The 19916-nt window shown below is 32.0% G+C and overlaps 2 protein-coding genes across 2 annotated transcripts in view; one reads left to right on the top strand and one right to left on the bottom strand.

Moving 5' to 3' along the window:
- Positions 1-6917: 6917 nt before the first annotated feature.
- Positions 6918-8458, top strand: LOC122525019 (DNA-directed RNA polymerase I subunit RPA12). Its single transcript, XM_043647547.1, has 3 exons — positions 6918-7402; positions 7777-7993; positions 8128-8458. Exons 1-3 carry the CDS (start codon positions 7267-7269, stop codon positions 8150-8152), a joined length of 378 nt encoding a protein of 125 aa, XP_043503482.1. The 5' UTR covers positions 6918-7266; the 3' UTR covers positions 8153-8458.
- Positions 8459-9273: 815 nt separating this feature from the next.
- LOC122525015 (venom dipeptidyl peptidase 4) overlaps positions 9274-19916 on the bottom strand; it is a 41337-nt gene continuing 30694 nt past the window's right edge. The window contains exons 7-11 of the mRNA XM_043647544.1: positions 17880-18067; positions 15045-15239; positions 10559-10719; positions 9959-10170; positions 9274-9851 (exon numbers count right to left, since the gene is read on the bottom strand). Coding sequence (XP_043503479.1) covers positions 9753-9851; positions 9959-10170; positions 10559-10719; positions 15045-15239; positions 17880-18067 — 855 coding nt within the window. The 3' untranslated portion in view covers positions 9274-9752. The remainder of the gene's footprint in view (positions 9852-9958; positions 10171-10558; positions 10720-15044; positions 15240-17879; positions 18068-19916) is intronic.

Genomic DNA, 19916 nt, shown 5'->3' with positions numbered 1-19916 from the left:
TTTACAAGATTTTAAAATGAATCCAGGCAATTTTTTGGTATTTAAATGATCAAACACCTCAGCTTTCTTCTATCATAATGGTAAACTTTAATAATTCACATTTTCCATTAGTATATTGTTTATTAATTGTTTTAATATATTGGTTGTATAATTGTTTAGAGAAATGTAATCTCATTTTTCATTTCCATATACGTGTACATTACGTATACATTAACAATTATTTTATTGCACTAATGCACTTTTCTTATGTTACAGCTAAATTTTATCCTCGAAGTCATCACTGCACAGGAGCATTAAAATAATTACATAAAAATTAAAAAAATACTAAAATAAGAACGTTACAATCTTAAAGATTATGTATTAGAAGTATGACACCCTTTATACACATGCGTAACGTTCGGAAGGTCTTATAAACAACATTTAATAAAAGTACTTTCATAGAGGACAACGTCTCATTTCAACGGTGGATTTCAAAGGGGACGGTACATTGATCGTATATTCCTAGCTTTTAGACAATAATAGACATTTCTATCGATTAATTAACAATTATTTTAATACTCTATTGTACTTTACCTATATTTAAAATTTTTTAACACATATATATTGATCTAAGCATTACATATCTATTAACGTACTTTGAATAGTAATTATTTTCGATCTAATGTTTTATTAGATGAAAATTTTCCCTTGCAAAATCTTTAATGCACAGGAACGTTAAAACAAATGTACATTAGTTTAAACAATTACATAAAAATTGATAGAATGTTTAAATCAAAACGTTATGATGTGATAAAGTTTTTAGTCTATATTGTCTTTATTTTACTCGTTATTTTTTAAACATTAACAAGGAACGTATACACCTAATAGAAAAAAAAATTGGATAATAATAATTATTCATTAGATATAGATAATAGTAATTATAAGTTGTTATAACTATAATTAATAATAAAATGGATTTTTGATTTATTTAATAAATAAATTATGTATTTTTTTCTGTTCGATGTTAATAGTGCATATTGTCTTTATTCTTTTCGTTATTTTTTAAATATTAACAAGATACGTGTACATTAAATAGTAAAATAGAATAAATTTTTTATTTATTTAATAAATAAATTATCATATCAAGCTTGACTAGCGTGGTCATGAAGAAAGGCGAGCTACAGCAAGTACGTGTGACGGGGCAAGCTTGTGTGCGTGACATACATTTCTATTGGTTATTCAGAATTTATAATTGGTTACTTTACGAGTAAATAATTATCGGCCAATCAGCTTATCAGCCGAAATAATTATCAGCCAATCAGGGCACTTTGCTAATTTTCTTTCTTTCTTTTCTGCGGCGTCGGTGCTGGAGATCGCACGTATACTACGTTGTCCCGTTAATCTCAGGTAATTAAAAAGTATTTTACACCTTCCTATTATATATCAAATGATAGCTATACACAAGATTTTCATACGTGAGTGTTTTCAAAACGAAATATTAAAAAGTTCGAAAGACATTTGTGAAAATATAATCATCGGTGTATGTCAGCATCCCGCCAATTTCACCAATGTTCTTAACCATAGTTTTTTCCAATTTCCAGCTTTTTTCGTAGTATCGATAATTACTACCATCTCTAATGATGCTCTAATTAATTATTTTTCATAATTATGCATTCAAAGATCGTATTTCGTGTTAAATTTGATTTTTATCACATACACACACATACAGGCATATATACATAAGTGTAGGTTGCTCGACACACACACACACATACACACTCATATATTTGATTTTCTTTCTATTATACTAATGTAATCTTTATTTTTCCTTTTTTAGGTTACCGTGCATTGGAGAGTCCAGAACGAATACATATACCCCATCTAATAATTGTGTTTACTGTTTTTTATCTTCAAATTCATCGAGGTAAGCGTTATTCTTTTTTTAAGCCATATGGAAATGTATAGAAAGAGTGAAAAAGAGAGTGAGAGAGAGAAGGAATAAGAAAACAAAACATTCGACCTACAGGCAATTATGAATGTATGTGTATATTTCTAGGAATTTCTCGAGCTGAAAACAGAAGAATAACCGTCGAAACGAAACGTAAACAGCCAAGCACCGAGCATTCGACACCTCTACGAGATATACGCAGAGATCTCCATTCCCCTTCCGTCTTTCAACGAGTAAAGATCTAACGAACGTGACGTACTAAACTATTTATTGATTTTATTTCTAACGTTATCTAACGCTTAATACTTCTACATTCTAACATTAAATACTTTAATAAGTTTTTCATTAGATAGATTAGTATAAAAACGTTTTATTTTTTAGATTACTCTTTATAGAGTTATATATTATAACTTAAAACATTTTCAATTAATATTTTAAATAACATTACATACTTTGTATGTAATATTATACAAGAAGTGAGATTAAGGCAATTAATATTGCTTGAATTTATATTGATTCTTTATGATAAAATATCTTTGAAAGTGTGCAATGCCTTCAGGAATGATTTCAGGAAATATTGTAATATTTAATTGTATGTAATATAATTTTTAGTATGTTTCAGCTTTTCAGAGTTTTATTTAATTTTATTTTATTCATCGTCATCCTAAGGGTAGGATACCCATCCTGCAGTCATCAATGAAGACTAAAAGTAAGTATATTTTCCTATCAAACCTTTCTATGATAATTTCAATGGTTTTTTTATTGCGAAGATGATATTAATTGCTCTTTTTCTTTTTCTGTTTCAGAACATCATTGCAATCGAGCGCGTAAGCAATGAAGTACTCGTGTGTTGCATCGATAAAATAAAATATAAGAAATTCGGAAAGTAGAGAGAATCAGTGTTGATCGTCGCATGTAAAAGTTTCGTTTGCTCGGTTAATAAACTCGCAAGTTTAAAAGTTAAAAAGTTTAAAAAGTTTTATTCATCGTCATCCTAAGGGTAGGATACCCATCGTGCATTCATCAAAGAATATTCGAAGTGAGTATACTTTTCTATTCAATAATTCCACAAACATTTTAATTGTTTTCAGTAATAGTAACGATATTAATAGTATTGTTTTTTATTTCTGTTTCAGATTGCAATCGTGCGGGAAGCAATATACGGGAGTGTTGCAATCGATTAAATATAATAAAAATCACGGATTAGAAGCACGTTCGTTCATTAATTTCAATTCCGTCGCGTTCGCGAATTATTTTTAAAATTTATATATTAAATTAACTGCGAACAAAGCAGTAATTGTAGTAGAATTTGTACGATCAAAGTTGTATTTTTATCTTTAAACAGTCGCACAAACTGTTCGCGTATTAGACTCAGTGCATTAATGTAGACTTAAAGTAAAGTGTGTGTAATTTTTGTACTTGCATTGACTGCGTGCAAAGCAGTCTTTGGAAGCAGTTGTAGAATCAGTGATCGGGCGCATAATAAATTAAAATCATACGCGAATTAGAATCAGTGTTGTTCGTCGCATAATCTAATTTCGGTTTCGCGATAAGAAACTCATCTATAGTTTCTTATTTTCGTTTATACCGCGTTTTTAGATTCACGCGAGGTGCATCGCCATGGTGCAATTGAATTTCATCCCATTGGAATGCATTGTAAGTATCTATTTTTATTTACATTTTATTCGATTTTATTTTATATGATTTTGGATTATATTGCAAATAACTTATCGTTTTGTTCTATTTTATTTTACAGATATGACGACGGACTTTTTACCTTATCAAAGATGTGGGATGAATTCTTCGATGGATCTTCGGTGGATCTTCGATGGATTTGCGGTGGATCTTCGACGTATCATCTTCAATACCAAATCGAGGAACTCTTCGATCGCCAGACCACAATACTTGCTACGAAGTAGGAGTGTTTTGGAGCCTTCGTAGAACTTCTTACGCAGTGAGTTAAAAAATTTAAAGTCCCTCCGGTGCTCAATCATGTCGAGGATGAAAGGTCCTAATCGGCACGAGTTACTGGTTGTAATTATTTTAATAAATTAGGGACGAGCACATGAGTAATTCTTCTTTTGGAATTACTCATGAAAATTGTATATTGTATTGTATGTTATATTGTATGTTTTATTAGTTCAGGATAGGTTTTCTTGTCTCACCGGTTAAATTCATTTAATTAATAATGCAACTCATTAATGCACTTTCTTTTTAATTGCGTGTTTTGTTCGTGGTTAGTAGTGGTGAAATCGAGCATTTATTTACTCGTTTTCGTCCAGAAAAGCATGTAATAAATGTCTTACATGCGTTGCTTCGTACTTAGTTTATCTAATCGCGATTAATTGTAATATATCGATACTTCGATATTATAAATAAATGAGCAAGAAGACAAACTCATTCGCGACGGATAGATTCTAGCAGTTAAGTGGTGGCTCAAAGCCCAGTTCTTTTATTAGAACCAACTTAATGAAAGGAGTCGTCCGAGGTTTTGAAATATATTACAAGATATTAAAAGATATTCAAAGTCATTATTTATTAAATAAATTGTAGAGTCCTTAGCCGCTTAGATGAATTTTTATAAAAATGTATTTACATGTTATGTATATATGTGTTTTTAATCATATTTTTTAGATCAGGATTTTCAGCTTCTAATGTACTAATCTCCCGTTTCTCCTCCCTATACTTTCTGCGTTCTCATCTATACGTGTGCCCAGGTGCTACTCGTATGGGTGAGAAACGGTTGGTATAGGTTTAGTTTTAAGTTTTTCCCCTATTGGCGGCTGTCATTGTGCTAGTGATTGCACGATGTACTTTACACCTGTGTGTTCGTATTATGCAGAGTGTTTTGTACATCGTTTCGCGATAGCTTTTAATTAATGCATTATCTACTACTTAGAATACTACTTAGTATAGCACACCTAGAGTTAGGTGTAATATGAAAAATACACATAGTTGTATTTTTCTATTTATATTAAATTTTTCTCATTTTTTTTTTGTAATATATAAAATCGTTTTTAATAGTAGAGTTACCGCATTTATTTGTGGAAACTTTGATATACTTGTATATTACTAGTATGCATATATACTAGTATATACTAGTATTTTTGCATTAGTCATTTATGCAATAATCATTAGCCTTGGCAGACGATTACAGCAATTGGTACGTACTCCCATAAGTTTAGAAAACACGCGTTTGAACTAGGGTGTCGGAGGTGCTCCGGGGCATGCTCTCTAGTTTAGGCTTTTGCACCCTGGTGGTATGTGAGAGAATCGTGGAGTGAGTGGGTGGGTATGTATGTATGTTTGCTCTTTTTAGATATTGCCAATATACACGCAGGTAGCATACTTAGGTGTGAATGTTTATTTAATTTGTAAGTAGGTAGAGACCGGAGAAGTCGCGCGATTGTAATTTCCACTCAGGAGTGGACAATTTCTTCTCCGGATATTATACAAAGTTTCAGCAACCTTTAGATTCATTTATCATTTAAATATTTCTTTCATTTTTTCCATATATTGCTGATGCTCTGTACCGCGAGATATAAATCAGTATCGAACGATTCAAAAGTCTTTGCGTTTTCTTAAAAATTAATTTTTTTTCGCAAAAGCGAAGATAGCTGAATACGTTGGATACTTACTTAATATTAAGTATATTAACGCTTTGCTGTGTAATAATTCTTACTGAATACTTCATTTGTTATATATGTATAGTAAATACAAAGTAGAGCAAAGATAAAAGATAAAAATGGTCGAGTAAAAATGTAAGACCATAAGATGTATGACAAAGTTTCTGCTTTTGTTCGATATTATTTAATTTTTTAAACGCAAAGTGTTAATAATAGGTTCATCGATTAGATCAAATATCTGTTGAGGCATTCGAGTAAATATAACTATACGACTTGTATTGTAAAATACGTTTAGAAAAAGCCTCACAGCAGAGTTTAGGGCATGAAGAAAGAAGAGGCTAAATGCCGAAGAGGCTTATGCCGAAGAGGCCCCCACTTAAATGTGGCTGAAGAGGGCAACTACTATTGAGGCTATTGAGTTATTTTCGAAGGTTCAACTGCGAGTTCGAACTTTTCGAAAATAGCTCTCTAGTCATATTTTATATTTTATTATATTACATTTTTGCTCGTCATTAATTTGTAGTTGTAATTGGAGATGATGGACCATTCCATCTCTTCGACACATCAAATCTGTGTGCTATATCGTCCAAAAGATGCATTTGTGTTTAGTCTGAGTCAGAAATATTAAAATTTTTGTATTATTAAATTTTGAAGCTTAAATAACGTTCGGTAAATATTACAGTAATTTCTCTTTTCTTGTTTCGTCTTTAAAATTTGTCACTTTGATTGTATTTTATTAAATTTGCAATTTTTCTTTTCTATGTAATACAGTTTAAAAGTATTTCACAATAATTTATAGATATTATTTTTTTTAGTAACTTAGTCTTCTTATTTTTCCTATTTCTTTATTTTTATTTATTTTATATAAATGTAAAATCACGCGTTTAAATTTAATTTTATTGCAACGGTAATTAGAGATTTGATAAAAATAAATATAGAATTCTATTGAGAGAAGTGCATCTGCGAATTGGACGATTACTATGTCAGGCTATTGTATCACTTGATTGTATGATTAATATAGTTTTCTTCTTGTTACAGGTGATCATCGTTAGATTTATCATCAAACCTTCTGGATTCTTTTTTATTTGAGTGCCTTACATTGCTTCATTTTAAAATATATATATAAATGCATTTCTGAAGGCACACACATGTTTATATATTAAAAATTAAATATAATTATATAAAATTCTATATTACTAAGAAATAAAAAAAAAATTTTCACATTTTCAATTATTAATAACTAATTAAATAATTAATTAAAAGAGTTAGCAATTATAGATTTGGAATTAGCAAATAGCTAGCAATTAAATGCATATATTCATTTTTTTCAGTTGTTGATGTTTTATGTCATATTTTTAATGCTGTCAGAGCGTAGTACTGTGTCGCAGCAATTATGAAACACTGACAATTAGATTGTTTGAAAGTATTTGAATTAAGATTTAAACGCTAGATGGCACTGATTCGAAATGCACCATTCATTTCGAGTTAATTCATTCATAGAGTGTTACCGTAACGAAAAAGAAGGACAAAAAATTAGATCGTAGTGTAGGGGAAAATAGTAGGAGTAGTTGTAAGGGTTATGTTAGGTTAGAAACGCTACGACGTATCATAAGAGGTTATGTGACATCGCGTATTACTTCACAAGGGATTTCTACATTACTACATACTGAAATACGCTTACGTAGTTAAATTATAAAGAGAAATAATAGAAATATGTCTTTAGATACAAATACCGTGTCGTTCACTACAGCGCCAGGCTTTTGTCCACAATGTGGATCAATTCTTCCTTTGTTGGATGAAAAAGGCCTTGTATCTTGTTATTGCTGCAAACGTAACTGGGGACCTCAAGGTTAGAGTATTTACATATTTCGTTTTATGCTTGATGGTAGTGCGCACGTGCAAAAGTTTAGTGAGAAATTTTAATTCTCTTGCAAATAATTAGGTTAATTATTTGGTTTCTTCTCTTTCGATAATTCTTTTGATAATTCTTTTGCAATTCACAGACAGATTAAATTATCTTATCTTATATAGGAATAATTAATAATAATTGATTATTTTTAACTACAGATTTAATATTTTAATGAAATACATGTAGTTCGAGTGTAAAGAGAAAATGTTTTGAAAGCTTTGCATTAGATGACTGAAAATATTAATTTCCATTCTTCGCTATTACATTGTGTAATTTTTATTTTAGTGTCGTATGTAAATTTAAATTACTTTCAGTATTCGGTAACATGGCTATGTCTTATACTATTCATTTTCAATCAAAGAATGCTTACACTCGTTTAAAAGAAACCGATGAGAATGATGAGGATGGTGATGGTCCAGTAGTTGAACGTCGATGTCCGCAGTGTCAAAATGAAAAAATGTCATATGCAACGTTGCAATTAAGATCAGCCGATGAAGGACAAACTGTGTTTTACACATGTACTAAGTGCAAGTATGTACTATGCAATAAGTGCACAGCTTATGTTTTAATTTCATTGAAAGTTAATAGCGTAGATGATAAGTTATTAGATTTACAAAATTCAATTGTGTAGATTAATGTATAACAAATTTAATTTTACGTTACAGATTCAAAGAAACAGAAAATTCATGATTTGAGTATGTTTTGGGTTTTAGTCTTTTCAAAGTAAAGAATTTTAAATATGGGAGTTTAATTCATTTGAATACAATTGCACTCTCTTCTAATAAAACATAGAATTTTATTTATAATACACTCAACAAATGATGAATGAGGAGGGTATAAGTATTTTTATAACTCTACAGGGTCAATAGTACAATTTTGTTATAACAATATATGGGTATCTTAATTAAATGGTAATTAAGTAATTTGATATATACAGTATGTCAGCATAAAAGGTAACAATTATCTTAATAAATTCATTTTGATCCACTTTTAAAACTGTTATGACATAGTGGTCCTTTGATTAAAAAATCTTATTAGTCATAAATTTTTTCTTCGATAATTCTCCTTCTTATAGTCTCACTTGACATTAACACACTGTTAGTTGCCCACATTCTAATAATATTTTATAATAGATATGCTATCTTGTGTCACAAGAAAAAAGTTTTCATAAACTAATAGAGGAACTTTATGTGAACTCTGAGTAGTAAAATTCTAAGAATTTGATTTTGTATTTTAAAAACTTACATTTGCAATTTCTTGCGAGGGCATTCTTATTATTGGACTTATATATAGTCAACTTTGTTTCATATTATTAATACATAATATAAAAGGAAAATTATTTAAATACATGTAATTATTATTTACCATTTTCAGACTAAACCTGCCGATTAGATGATACATTTATTTAAATTTTAATTAATTAATTTTTTTTTTTATTTAAATTTGAAGTACACAAGATTTTCATTAAAATATAGTTCATATAATATATATTATGTGTCATTAGATAAAAGAATAAAATTATGACCCATTCTCAGAGTTTTTCGTAGTGATTGGAAAAGTAAGAAATTATAATATATTAACATTAAAATTCCTAAACATATATATATGTAATAATAATAATAATAAAAATAAGTATAATATAATGTAAGCCAATTAGATAAAAATATTCTTTCAAATTTCGAGATCTTATACCTTAGAGGCATAAATAACTTCTCGTATCAGAAGTATCATTTATCAAATTTCAATAGGCTTGCGCGATTGAATATTTGTTTAAAAATCTAACTAGAAATCGCGCGTAGTTTCTCGTACAAAGAGAAAAGAAAAACAAGAGGAGATAAATATTCTATCGGAATCGCTTAAAGTAAAAGCGATTTTTTAATTGGTAATAAAATATATAAATGTGCGTGCACTCAAAACTTTATGGAATCTGAAAATCAAAGCGCCGATGCGCCTCTGATTTTCTTAGGCCTTCGATTTTACTAATGAATTCAGATTTCTTTTTTTTATTCTTTTTTACAAAATGTATCAAAGACGTTTTCTCATAAATCTGTCTTTCGTAACTACATCGTCGTCGGTATCATTATCATTTAAACGTCAACAACGACGATAACGACGACAACTTTAGTTTCTTTATTTATTTCTTATTTTTCTCTTCCCGAATTATGTACACTAAACCTCATATTACATTATTGTACATTAACTATGTACAAGTGGTAAATTATTTACAAATGGACTGTGAGGCAAGTGATGTATAAGGTGCCTAGATTGTCAGAAAAGTTCCGTGCTTTAATCATGACGACGGTTGAAAGCATTCGTCTAAAAAGTTTTCCAACGAGTGATAGAGATGCGTTCGCGATTGTAGAATTCCATGGTCCTCGTCGGTGTACGTCTAAGGAGAAAAAAAGAAATCAAAATTATACGTATGCGATTTGAAATAAATAATATATCGAGAGTTAATCATCGTCGCGAGATTAACAAAATAATCAAGATTTTTACTTGTTGTCTAAAAAGAATGTCCTTTTGTTCGAGAACTTTTGCGAGTAAAAGAGATTGTTGATAATGCACGTTGTCGTCTAGAGTGCCATGGATCAGATAATACATTTTATTCTTTATGTTATCGACTTTGTTCAACAATTGACCCTTTTTGTATCCTTGAAGATTGTCAGTGACGATTGGTAGACCCATGAATCGTTCGGTGTATATTGAATCTGTAATTAAAGTTAGGTTACTAATTAAAGGATTTCCTTCGGTAAAGCTAATACGATAGAAGAGATTAATGTGTTTCGGTATAACAAAGAGAGGGCCGGCATCATGTTATGTATCGCGTTCATAGAACTTGCACGGCTGCTGTGCGGAAAGTTGGTAATTAATGTTCATTAACGCGTGGTCATTTATACCCTCGATCTCTTTTTCACAAACTTATTTTTTCTCTTTCATTGCACGTACCACTATTCGTAATTAAACCGTCGCAATTCTTAATTTGAAACTACGTTGGAACGAATGTTCGTTGAAAAGAAATAAATGAAGTGAAAAGATTGAAAAGATAAATGATATAAGTCAAAATTGAAATAAAAGTTTGTATTAAATAAGACGTACCATAAAGAGCCCAATCCGTGACAGGAGCAACAGACATACCACATTTGAAGACACCATTGAAATCCATAGCGAGTGACATACCGGTAGCGTAACCTCCATAACTCCAACCCCAAATTGCCGTCCTAGTGCGATCGATGAAGGGTAACTTATTCTGCAGGTGCCTGAAACACAGAGATAGACGCAACGTGGAGCAACGATAAATTTTAGAGGAAGGAATACAAGGTATAGGATAGAGAAATGAGACGAGTAGGACGTGAGAAAGGTCTTCTTCTCTTTCCTCTTTTCTTTTTCGTCTTATTTTTCCTTTCTAAGTCGAACTCAGTTGAGGGATCTTAAAATAATCCTTAAGGCAAATTTTTAATGCACTCTTCAACTTCTTCGGCCGGAAGTGGTAGCGATTCTGTAAGAGCAAGTATGAAATTACCCTTTTCTTATTTTTTTTTTATTTTTTTATTTGAGAATAACGCGCTAAAGTAACGTAGCTTGTAAAAGGAAAACCCTGTTCTTCTCTGAGAGAAGCGTTTCTCACGATGCTCGACTAGAAACGCGATAAAGATCAAGACTGACTTTAACCACCCCTTCTCTTCTTCTCCTTTCATCTTCCTTTTCCTTTCTTTTCTCTTCTTCTTCATCTTTTTTATCCTTCCTTCTTCTTAATCCTCTCATAGCATAGAAATATCCAAGCTCTTGGTGTGCATGCTCAGGTAACACGATTGTCTTCCTTACAAGACAAGATAAGTGGCTTGAGAGTTTTTGTTGCAGCACATGGTTGTGAAATCCCTTCGGACTAACGTGATATCTTATTACAAGGCTGACAATGTCATGGTCTATATAATACTACTTGAAAATTAAAATGTTTTGTTAGTTTATACTATTATAGGCTTTTAAATTAAAATCAATTAATTCACTTTGTTTTTCATACTTGTTTCATCGGAAGAAAATAAAGTTAAACTTTTATCAAAGCATATACCTTTATTATCCTAATAAATATATTTATCTTATCGTACAAAACATAATATCCATCACGTCGACCTAATTTTCTATGTTTTATCGATATACCTATACGATACTCTCGTATCTAGATTTGGAGAAGAGGGTGGTGAAAAATAAGATCCTTATCCCAGGTTCCTTTTCCGATTCTTTCAAAAGACATTGTCTTGTTGCTTCTTGTGCGTCTGCTAATAATGACCCCACTGGGACCATGTTCTATCCTTGTATCCTATGTGGTAATGTGTCGTAGGGCACCACTATCCCTTTTTGTCCGTTCGTCTCTCTGTCTATCTGTCTATCTATCTATCTATCTATCTATCTATTTTTCTTTCTTTTTATTTATTTTTTTGTGCTTTCATTTTGTAACAAGAGATATAGTCAGGAACACAGTGGATCGCATTTTCTTCGAAACTTATTCGCTTTGTAAATTGAGCTGAAAGACTTGACGAATCTTTGGTTCTCTCTCTCTTTTTCTCTTTCTCTTTTTTGAACGCAAGAATCCAATAGTTACGGAAATAGAACAATAACACCAATAGTAGTAGTAGTAGTAGTAGTAATGCACTAGCGTTGATAGAAAACGACTCTTTATAGTTTTGTTGATTTGCTTCCTTTGCTTCCGTTTCTTATTCTTTGTACCCTTCCTATATCTTTTTCATAGTTTTTCCTTTTCTCTATTGTCAATGTTGTACTATTGACGTTTCTTTTGTTGTGAACAATGTTCTACTTTTCTTCGTACGTGTAGTAATATGTTGCCGAAATATTTTGTTAACAATGTTTCGAGTACCTTTCATATTCCTTATCTTTTTATTAAAAGAAAACAACTTTTTATAATAATCAACGTTCCTCTTCTTGTAATTAATTTCTTATTCTCATATTTGTATAAGTCATAATTCTTATGAAAAATTCAATTTGAATAAATCATATACCTAGATAACTCTTGAACGCTCTTGCCATTTTTTACATTCTATTTTTATTTCTCTTTTTTGAGAAATGAAATGGAACTTTAGACGAAGAGAAGGAAAAAAAAGTAGACTAGGAATGCAAGGTAGATATCTAAGCGTTACTCGTTTAAAACTATTTCACGTAAGAGATAAAATCAAACGATCATATTATGTGAAACTACGTGGGTTGTAGCAATTTTCGAAATTGAGAAATAACGAAAAAGCGAGAATGTAGTTAGTCAACAATTAACGATAACATTAATATCAATCACACGATTATAATTCTATTAATAACCTACGAATTGTTTATAATTATGGCAATGAAATTTTTAATCAAAATATAAAAGGAGAAAAAGTTGAATTGAATGAATATATACGAATAGTAAAGGATATAAGTAAAAATGGTTCTAAAAGAGGACAATGCACTGGAAGTAGGAAAGTTTTAGAAAGCTAAAAGTGATAGGGAGAAGGAGGAAAAGAGTGAAGAAGAGGGATGAAGAGTAGAGGTTAAAGCGAGTCGGACGATTCCGCAATCGCTTGGACGGCTTCCAATTTTGCGACTGGCTTTTTACAGAGAGGACGCGATGTGACGCGCCAGCAAAACATCTCCTTGTATATACTTGCACGTATTTTCTATACGTATATATATATATATACACACATACATATATGTATGTATATATCTACATATAAAGATACATATACGCATGCGTATATACGAAAATAAATGAATGTGTATGGTGTGTGTGTGTATATGTAGGAATGGTACAGCAAATCGAACTACAACGTTTTTATTTCTCTCTCTTACTATCCTATCTCCATCCCTTTTTCAGAAGATCTCACTTTTAACGTAGTACCAAGAGTAGAAGTTACGAAACACAATGTGGTTTACTATCCGGTTGTCTTTTGACGATCTGTCGATTTCCTGTAGGAATCAATTGGACGGAAATTCGAGCTTTGGTAGAATCAAGGCTTTGAGCAATCTCTGAAGAAATCGTCTTTACAGGAAAGACAATCGGGGATTCCAGTGAAACAGCACTTCCGTATAACCAAACGGATTCGAAATGTTTCGTTTTTCTACTAGAAAAGACATGCATTTTTTTTATTGGAAGATACGTATCTTTTCGGGAAACTGAATGATATATGTATATACGTCACGTAGAATTTGTCGATTGGTCGAATCGTATTCCTAGATGAAATAATATTTTTCTATCTAGCTAAATACATTTTTAGAATTTATTATAACGGTTAAAATATATATAAAAAAAAACGATCCGACATAATATTAGAATAGTATTGTGAAAATAGAAGTATTTTAATATTCCTTTCTAACATTTTATATTTTACTAAATACAAATATGTAGATGGTAAGTAATGGATATAGAATTATCGAATAAGTTTTAATGTGGAATTTATATCATTAACGAGTAATTTGATGTACCTAAATTATGATCATTATTCGAATGATAGATAATCGTTAAATTTCTACACGTCCCACGATTTCTTTATATATATATGATATATTTGATTCTAATTAATAATCGAACATTTCGTATCTATGGAAGGTCTGTTGGTAGATTGGGAAAGAAAAAAAGTTGTAAAATATTGCGATATCTTTATCAAACATATAAGTTTGCTATGCCATAACTTAAAGGGATAGCTTTTGCCTCGGTTCTTCGGACCCTTTCCGTCGAAACGAATTACCCATGACAGCGAAAGGAAAATACGAGCGTACCGAGAAGCGAGCGATGGAGGGTCGAACGAAAGGAAGGGAAAAGATGCTCTACTCGTGGGCCTATAAATTCGGATAAAGCTAAAGAGCAATTTTCCTCTTGCGAACGTATCTCTGTAGTTTCCTATGTATAAAAGAAGAAGACTTCGAGAAGTTCGTTGAAAGTACTCATTCGAAACCAAAAGAGAGAGAGATAGAGATAGAGACAGAAATTGGGCGTTAGAACTTAAAAGTTAGTTATCTCGAGCAGTTGGATTAGAGAATTAGCAATCCAGGTGCGAAATAAGTTATACGGTCAACGAGTGTAACGAGAAAAAAAAACGAACTAGCCTATAATTAGTTTTCGAGCTAACTTTCCCTAACGATTCTCAAGCGAACCAAGTTAGTTGTTTCAAATTTTCGTTATCTTCCCTCCCTCTCCTTTAGACGTTATAAATTCTAAAAAAAAAGAAAAAAAAAACACGAATGCGAAAGAACGATCAGGTTTAAAAGAATAAAATAAAGTTTTCCCCCCCACAATAACAAAAAATAAAAAGATTATTGTTCTCCCTTTTTCTTCTTTTTCTTTTTCTGCTTTCTGCAGTTTGACCCATCTACACGTAGAAAATGCAGAAAGTGGTTGCATAATACACGAGCAATTCATTTCGAATTTCGTTCGAGTGTAATTCTACATCGCCACATATAGCAAAGTTTTCTACGTACTTTTACCATGGATTATTCGAAACGATATCGGACCAACTTTCCTTGTTTAAGCGTGAACACGCGAATAGCGGGAAATGTTCTATCCCTCTCCTTCTCTCGTAATATTTGTCGAGAAACTTACCTCGTTACATTAATCTGGTCAATGATTTCAACGGTACCAAGGTTCCGGTATCCGGCGAATAGCATGCTGTTGCCCATTAATCCGGAGCCCCTGCCGTCGATGGCAGCGTATATGATACTCTTGTTTGACACGAGATATGTGCCCCAGTCAACGTTGAACTTTTCTGTCACTTGATATGTGTCCGGGCCGCCGTATCTGGAAACAAGAGGAAAGGAAATCGCATAACATTGAATAATTGGATATTACGTCAACAATTTATTCATCTTTTATTAGTATGGCAAAGATTATTACCTACTTATTTGTATTTTCTTATTCTATCGTTAACTTCTATTTCGATAAATTTCGAAGTAAATTCATTATATGTCCCACTACTATATCGTGTATATCTATAGACGAGATTATTTGTGTTGCTATTATTACGTCGATTCAAATTGATTCGGTTAGCTATCGTCATCTTTAAAAATATCCTTTATCCGATTCAGACAACATTGAGATCCGTAGGTAATGAAATCTTGATGCTAGAGTGGAGATTCCCTGTTGATCTCCTTTCGCGCGGAAAAATATCGTATTTCGTGATCGGGTTGCTTGCTCGACAATAGGAAACACGTGCTGGAAGTACTTACGTCTATGTTGAAAACTTTCGATCGAAACGACGAATAGGATATGCTTGAACGAGCTTGAACGAACTTGAAGGTATAAGAGAGAAGGTTCGATCGAGGAAGTAGGAGTACGAAAAGGCTTTCTTATTTCAGCTGGTTAATGTCCAAGACGGGTTTTTGCCATTTTACGAGCTGAAGTAGATAATGGAGAAAGTAGTAGGGGAAGGTAGAAGGTGGTCATGAGTATAACGCCTATAAGCTCTTCATACTTAAAAGTTCGGTTCCCGTTCTAGCGGGTCCGACTACAAATTAGACGTTATTAGGATTTACGTCGGAAGTTATATCGGCACTGGAAACAACGACGGTAGCGCGAGCTATACTTTCGCCATTTGCGTGTCGCGCGTTTATGTATAATACGTAAGTATATACGAGAAAAGGTAGGTTGGTTACACGTGTCTGTGTGTGTGTGTGTGGTTAAATTCAGAACTGCGAGTGGCGAAAACACGAAAACTCGCTCGCGCATTTCATTGTACATATTTAATGGCATAACCTCACGTGCTGTAAGATCTTTCCTGTTTTTAGTTATATATCCTTTCCTACCAAACCGTCGTGTTACGTCGCTAAAGTTTATGGAAATGTTTTTGAAATGTGTATTACCGTGAGAGCAAGCATTTTGTGAAGATCGAAAGAATACGATAAGAAGAATTTCCAGTTAGATAGAATTTTGGAAAAATACGCGAAGATCGGTAAGAAGGGATTCTACGATGGTTTTTGCGTAATACGACATTTCCTATATTTCTTAATCACATTTATTTTTACGAGAGAATATTACGATTTATGTTCGACTCCTATACTTCGATCGTATTTTCAACGTTGATACATATATATATAGATTTATTTCTAAAAAGCAACAGCGAGCTTTCTATTGCTGAGGTATTTACTCTTTTGCAAAATACAGAAATATTGTCTGGCGGTATATCGTTCGGTAACTTAACTCGATTTAGGAATATTTTTGGTCTTTTTGTCTTGACACGCTTGGAATAGAAATTTATTGCTAGATCGCGAGTAGAAAATAGAAATGAAGCGGGTTTGTCGCGTAGATTCGTAGAACTACGTCATCGTGAAATGTTTTATTCCTAAAGCGCAACGTTCCAAGGGAAGTTTCAACTTTTATTTCCTTTCCTTTTCTTTACTTTACTTTTTACTTTTTCTTTTAAACTTCGAACGTCAAAAAAGACGAACGTTCAATCGTACTTTTTCGTTTATCACTGCCGTATCCGGTTTGAGTGCGTAAGAAACATAGATACGTTATGCTGTAACCGATTGATGATCTCCTCGTGATGCATCGTCATATTTCCCGCCGGAGAAAAGAAAATATAGATGCTTTTAGTGCTCTTCGTTCCTTTTTCTATCTTTATCTTTCTTTCCTTTCCCTCCCCTTTTTTCCCCGCATTTCTCCGTAGCCGTCCTACCATTGACCGTATAGATATGTATGTATCGAGGAAAAAGCCGATGCTAAAAGTTCGCCGAGGCTAGAAGAGTGAGAGAGTTAAGTGCTTTCGTTGAAAACACTCGATTGTGTAGGGGAATATATCCGAACCAACAAGGCTGAGGTAGTGTTACGTAAACGTGAACGCGCGATATGTAAATTTGCGAAGATAGATGCGACGTGAAACACATTTTTATCAGTGTTACGAATAAAGAGTTGCTTGTCGAAAAATAATCTCTTCGTCGAAAGATACATACACGATTTTCACTTAGAATGTGTTCCTTTTGTTATGCTTTATCATTCGATCATTAAACCCCACCCGTTGGACATATATATATTTTATAATATAATATTATGATAATTAACTAGAGTTTCGATCATGTTCCATAGATCACATTTATTTATTTAAGAAATTTGTTAGATTCACCTATTGAAATTATAATATTTCACTTTAATTGAGTACCTAATTTGTAGTTATGCACTCATTTCAAATTAAAAAAACAATGTTACTTGTACTTATTTCTTTTTCAGCCACTCAATTATCTTACGTTCCTGATTTCGTATGAAATTATTCTTTTAGCTGTGATTGATCGTAAGCGAACTCAATTCTGAATATAAATTGAAATAAAAAATGATAAGGATTAAAGCAAAATGTAAATAATTTGTAATAAAAATAATTAAATTATGAGATATATAGGGTAAGGTTATGGGGATGAATTAAAGGGTTGGAATAACCGAATAACTTACACGTAAACCAGCATAGGATACTTGGTGGCACCACTCAAATCAGCATCGGGTGGGATCAGAAGCCTCACCTTGGCATTAAAACCACCGGGAACGGGTATTTTGTACTTATGGTCAATCGGCTGAGCCTTTGATGCCAATAATTCTGCAACGCCTTTGTTATCTTCCCAGATGGCTATATTTTTGCCACTCTGAAACAAAACAGCAATAGGAATTTTTAATTGATTTGTAAATACAGTACATTAACACGAAAAATTAAATAGCTCAACAAATAGGTCCAATTATACGAGAACTACATGGAATTATTATTTTCTAATAATTCAATCATTGTTTTTACTAATATTAATTAAATGTATTCAATAAACTTTCCTAGTTAGGAAAGTACACCTAATTCGATTTGGCCCTTTCACTTCTCTATTTCGTAGCTAAATATATTTTAATAGTAACGTTTCTAAGCACTATACCAACATGAATATTGAAACGCTACCAACACAGACAGAAGTTTGCATAATTTGTAGTTATTAACGGAAGAGAGCTTTCAAACAATCTAAAGATTAATTACAATTAATGTTCTTGAAACATTTTCTTTCAAAAGAGAATTTTTTCTCCTTCTTCTTTCTTTAACTTCAATGACAATAGATTTTAAATAACTTGCAATCTTAATACTATTTATCTGGAAACACTATACTGTGTTTACCTTTACAAACGTAAGGAAATAGTATATCAAAGGAGAAATCATTTGGAGAGAGAAACTGTGTATGAGTTATTCGATAAAATGGTCCGCTTATTTTAAGACCGTATTTCGAAATAAAAAAATAAATGCGTAAAGGAGTAACTCGAAGTTTCTCTTCGAATATTATTCTTCTTTCGTTTCTCCCTCTTTCTTATTTTTTATTTATTTTTTTCTTATCCTATTGTTCATCCTCTTCTGACAAATACACATATACAGAGAAAGGAAGGCAACCGACGTAATTACCGGAGCAGTCTGAGGAAAACTAATTACCGGCACTATTCAGTCGTGTTGAAGTAAACGATAAAGATGCGGACTAGTCAGATCTTCGCCTTCGTGCCTTTTTGTCTCTTTCGATCGCGATAAAATCGTCCTACTCCTTTCCCCGTTTTTACTCTTCTTCTTCTCTCTTTCTCTTTCATGGCTCATCCGGTACTAGAGAAGCATTTCCTAATTTTCTTATTTTCCCTTACTTCCTTCCTCCTTATCCATTCACCAGGTGCTAATTCGATTATAATGGCAATAATCGACGCATTTGCTTGTTAAGAATCCTATTTCACGGAATGGCGAACGTTAAGAAGTTCGAATTAGGAAATTATCGATATTGCTTGAGATTCATTTTGTGGGAGATACTGATAGATAAAGAAACGTTTACAACATTTTATTTCAGTTTTAAACCGTTTCATCGTTTTGACACAAGTGTTGCATTTGTTTTTTTAGATAATTAGAAACGCATGTCTATTTTGTAAAATTAAGTTTTTTAAATTTTAATAAAAGCAGTTGCTCTCTTTTAATTAATTTTTTTTTTTTTCTATAGAAATACGATCGAATAAAATTCAGTGATTATTACGATTTTATTGAAAGTAATGCATAATTTAATGATAGAATTGAAAGCTTGAGTAAGTTATAATCAAATAATTTAATAAATAACTGAATTAAATAAAAAAATCGATAAAAGAAATGTTATTTTCAATCTTTAATGAAATATACCGAGTTCATGAATTTATAAATCAGTTCGATCGTGAAATAGTGAAAAATGTACGTTTTTCTTAGCGAGAAAAAGGAAATAAGAAGAAAAAAGCGTAACATATAAACGAGATAGACAGAGAGATAGACAGACAGAGAGAGAGAGAGAGAGAGAGAGAGAGAGAGAGAGAGACAGAGAAAAAAGGTAGAAGAGGTTGTAGAGGTAGTACGACTGGAAGATTTTCACTCGGTAAAAATAGGCTTGACGGGGAGTAAACGAGCTTCTCTTTGACCCGTAAGTACTGCAAGAGCTTCTGCTTCCACTTTCAGTTCTGTTTGATGGA

This window comes from Polistes fuscatus, unplaced genomic scaffold (assembly GCF_010416935.1).
Source record: "Polistes fuscatus isolate 324 unplaced genomic scaffold, CU_Pfus_HIC Scaffold8, whole genome shotgun sequence".
Classification (NCBI taxonomy): Eukaryota; Metazoa; Arthropoda; class Insecta; order Hymenoptera; family Vespidae; genus Polistes; species Polistes fuscatus.
This window is presented reverse-complemented; position numbering and strand designations above follow the sequence as displayed.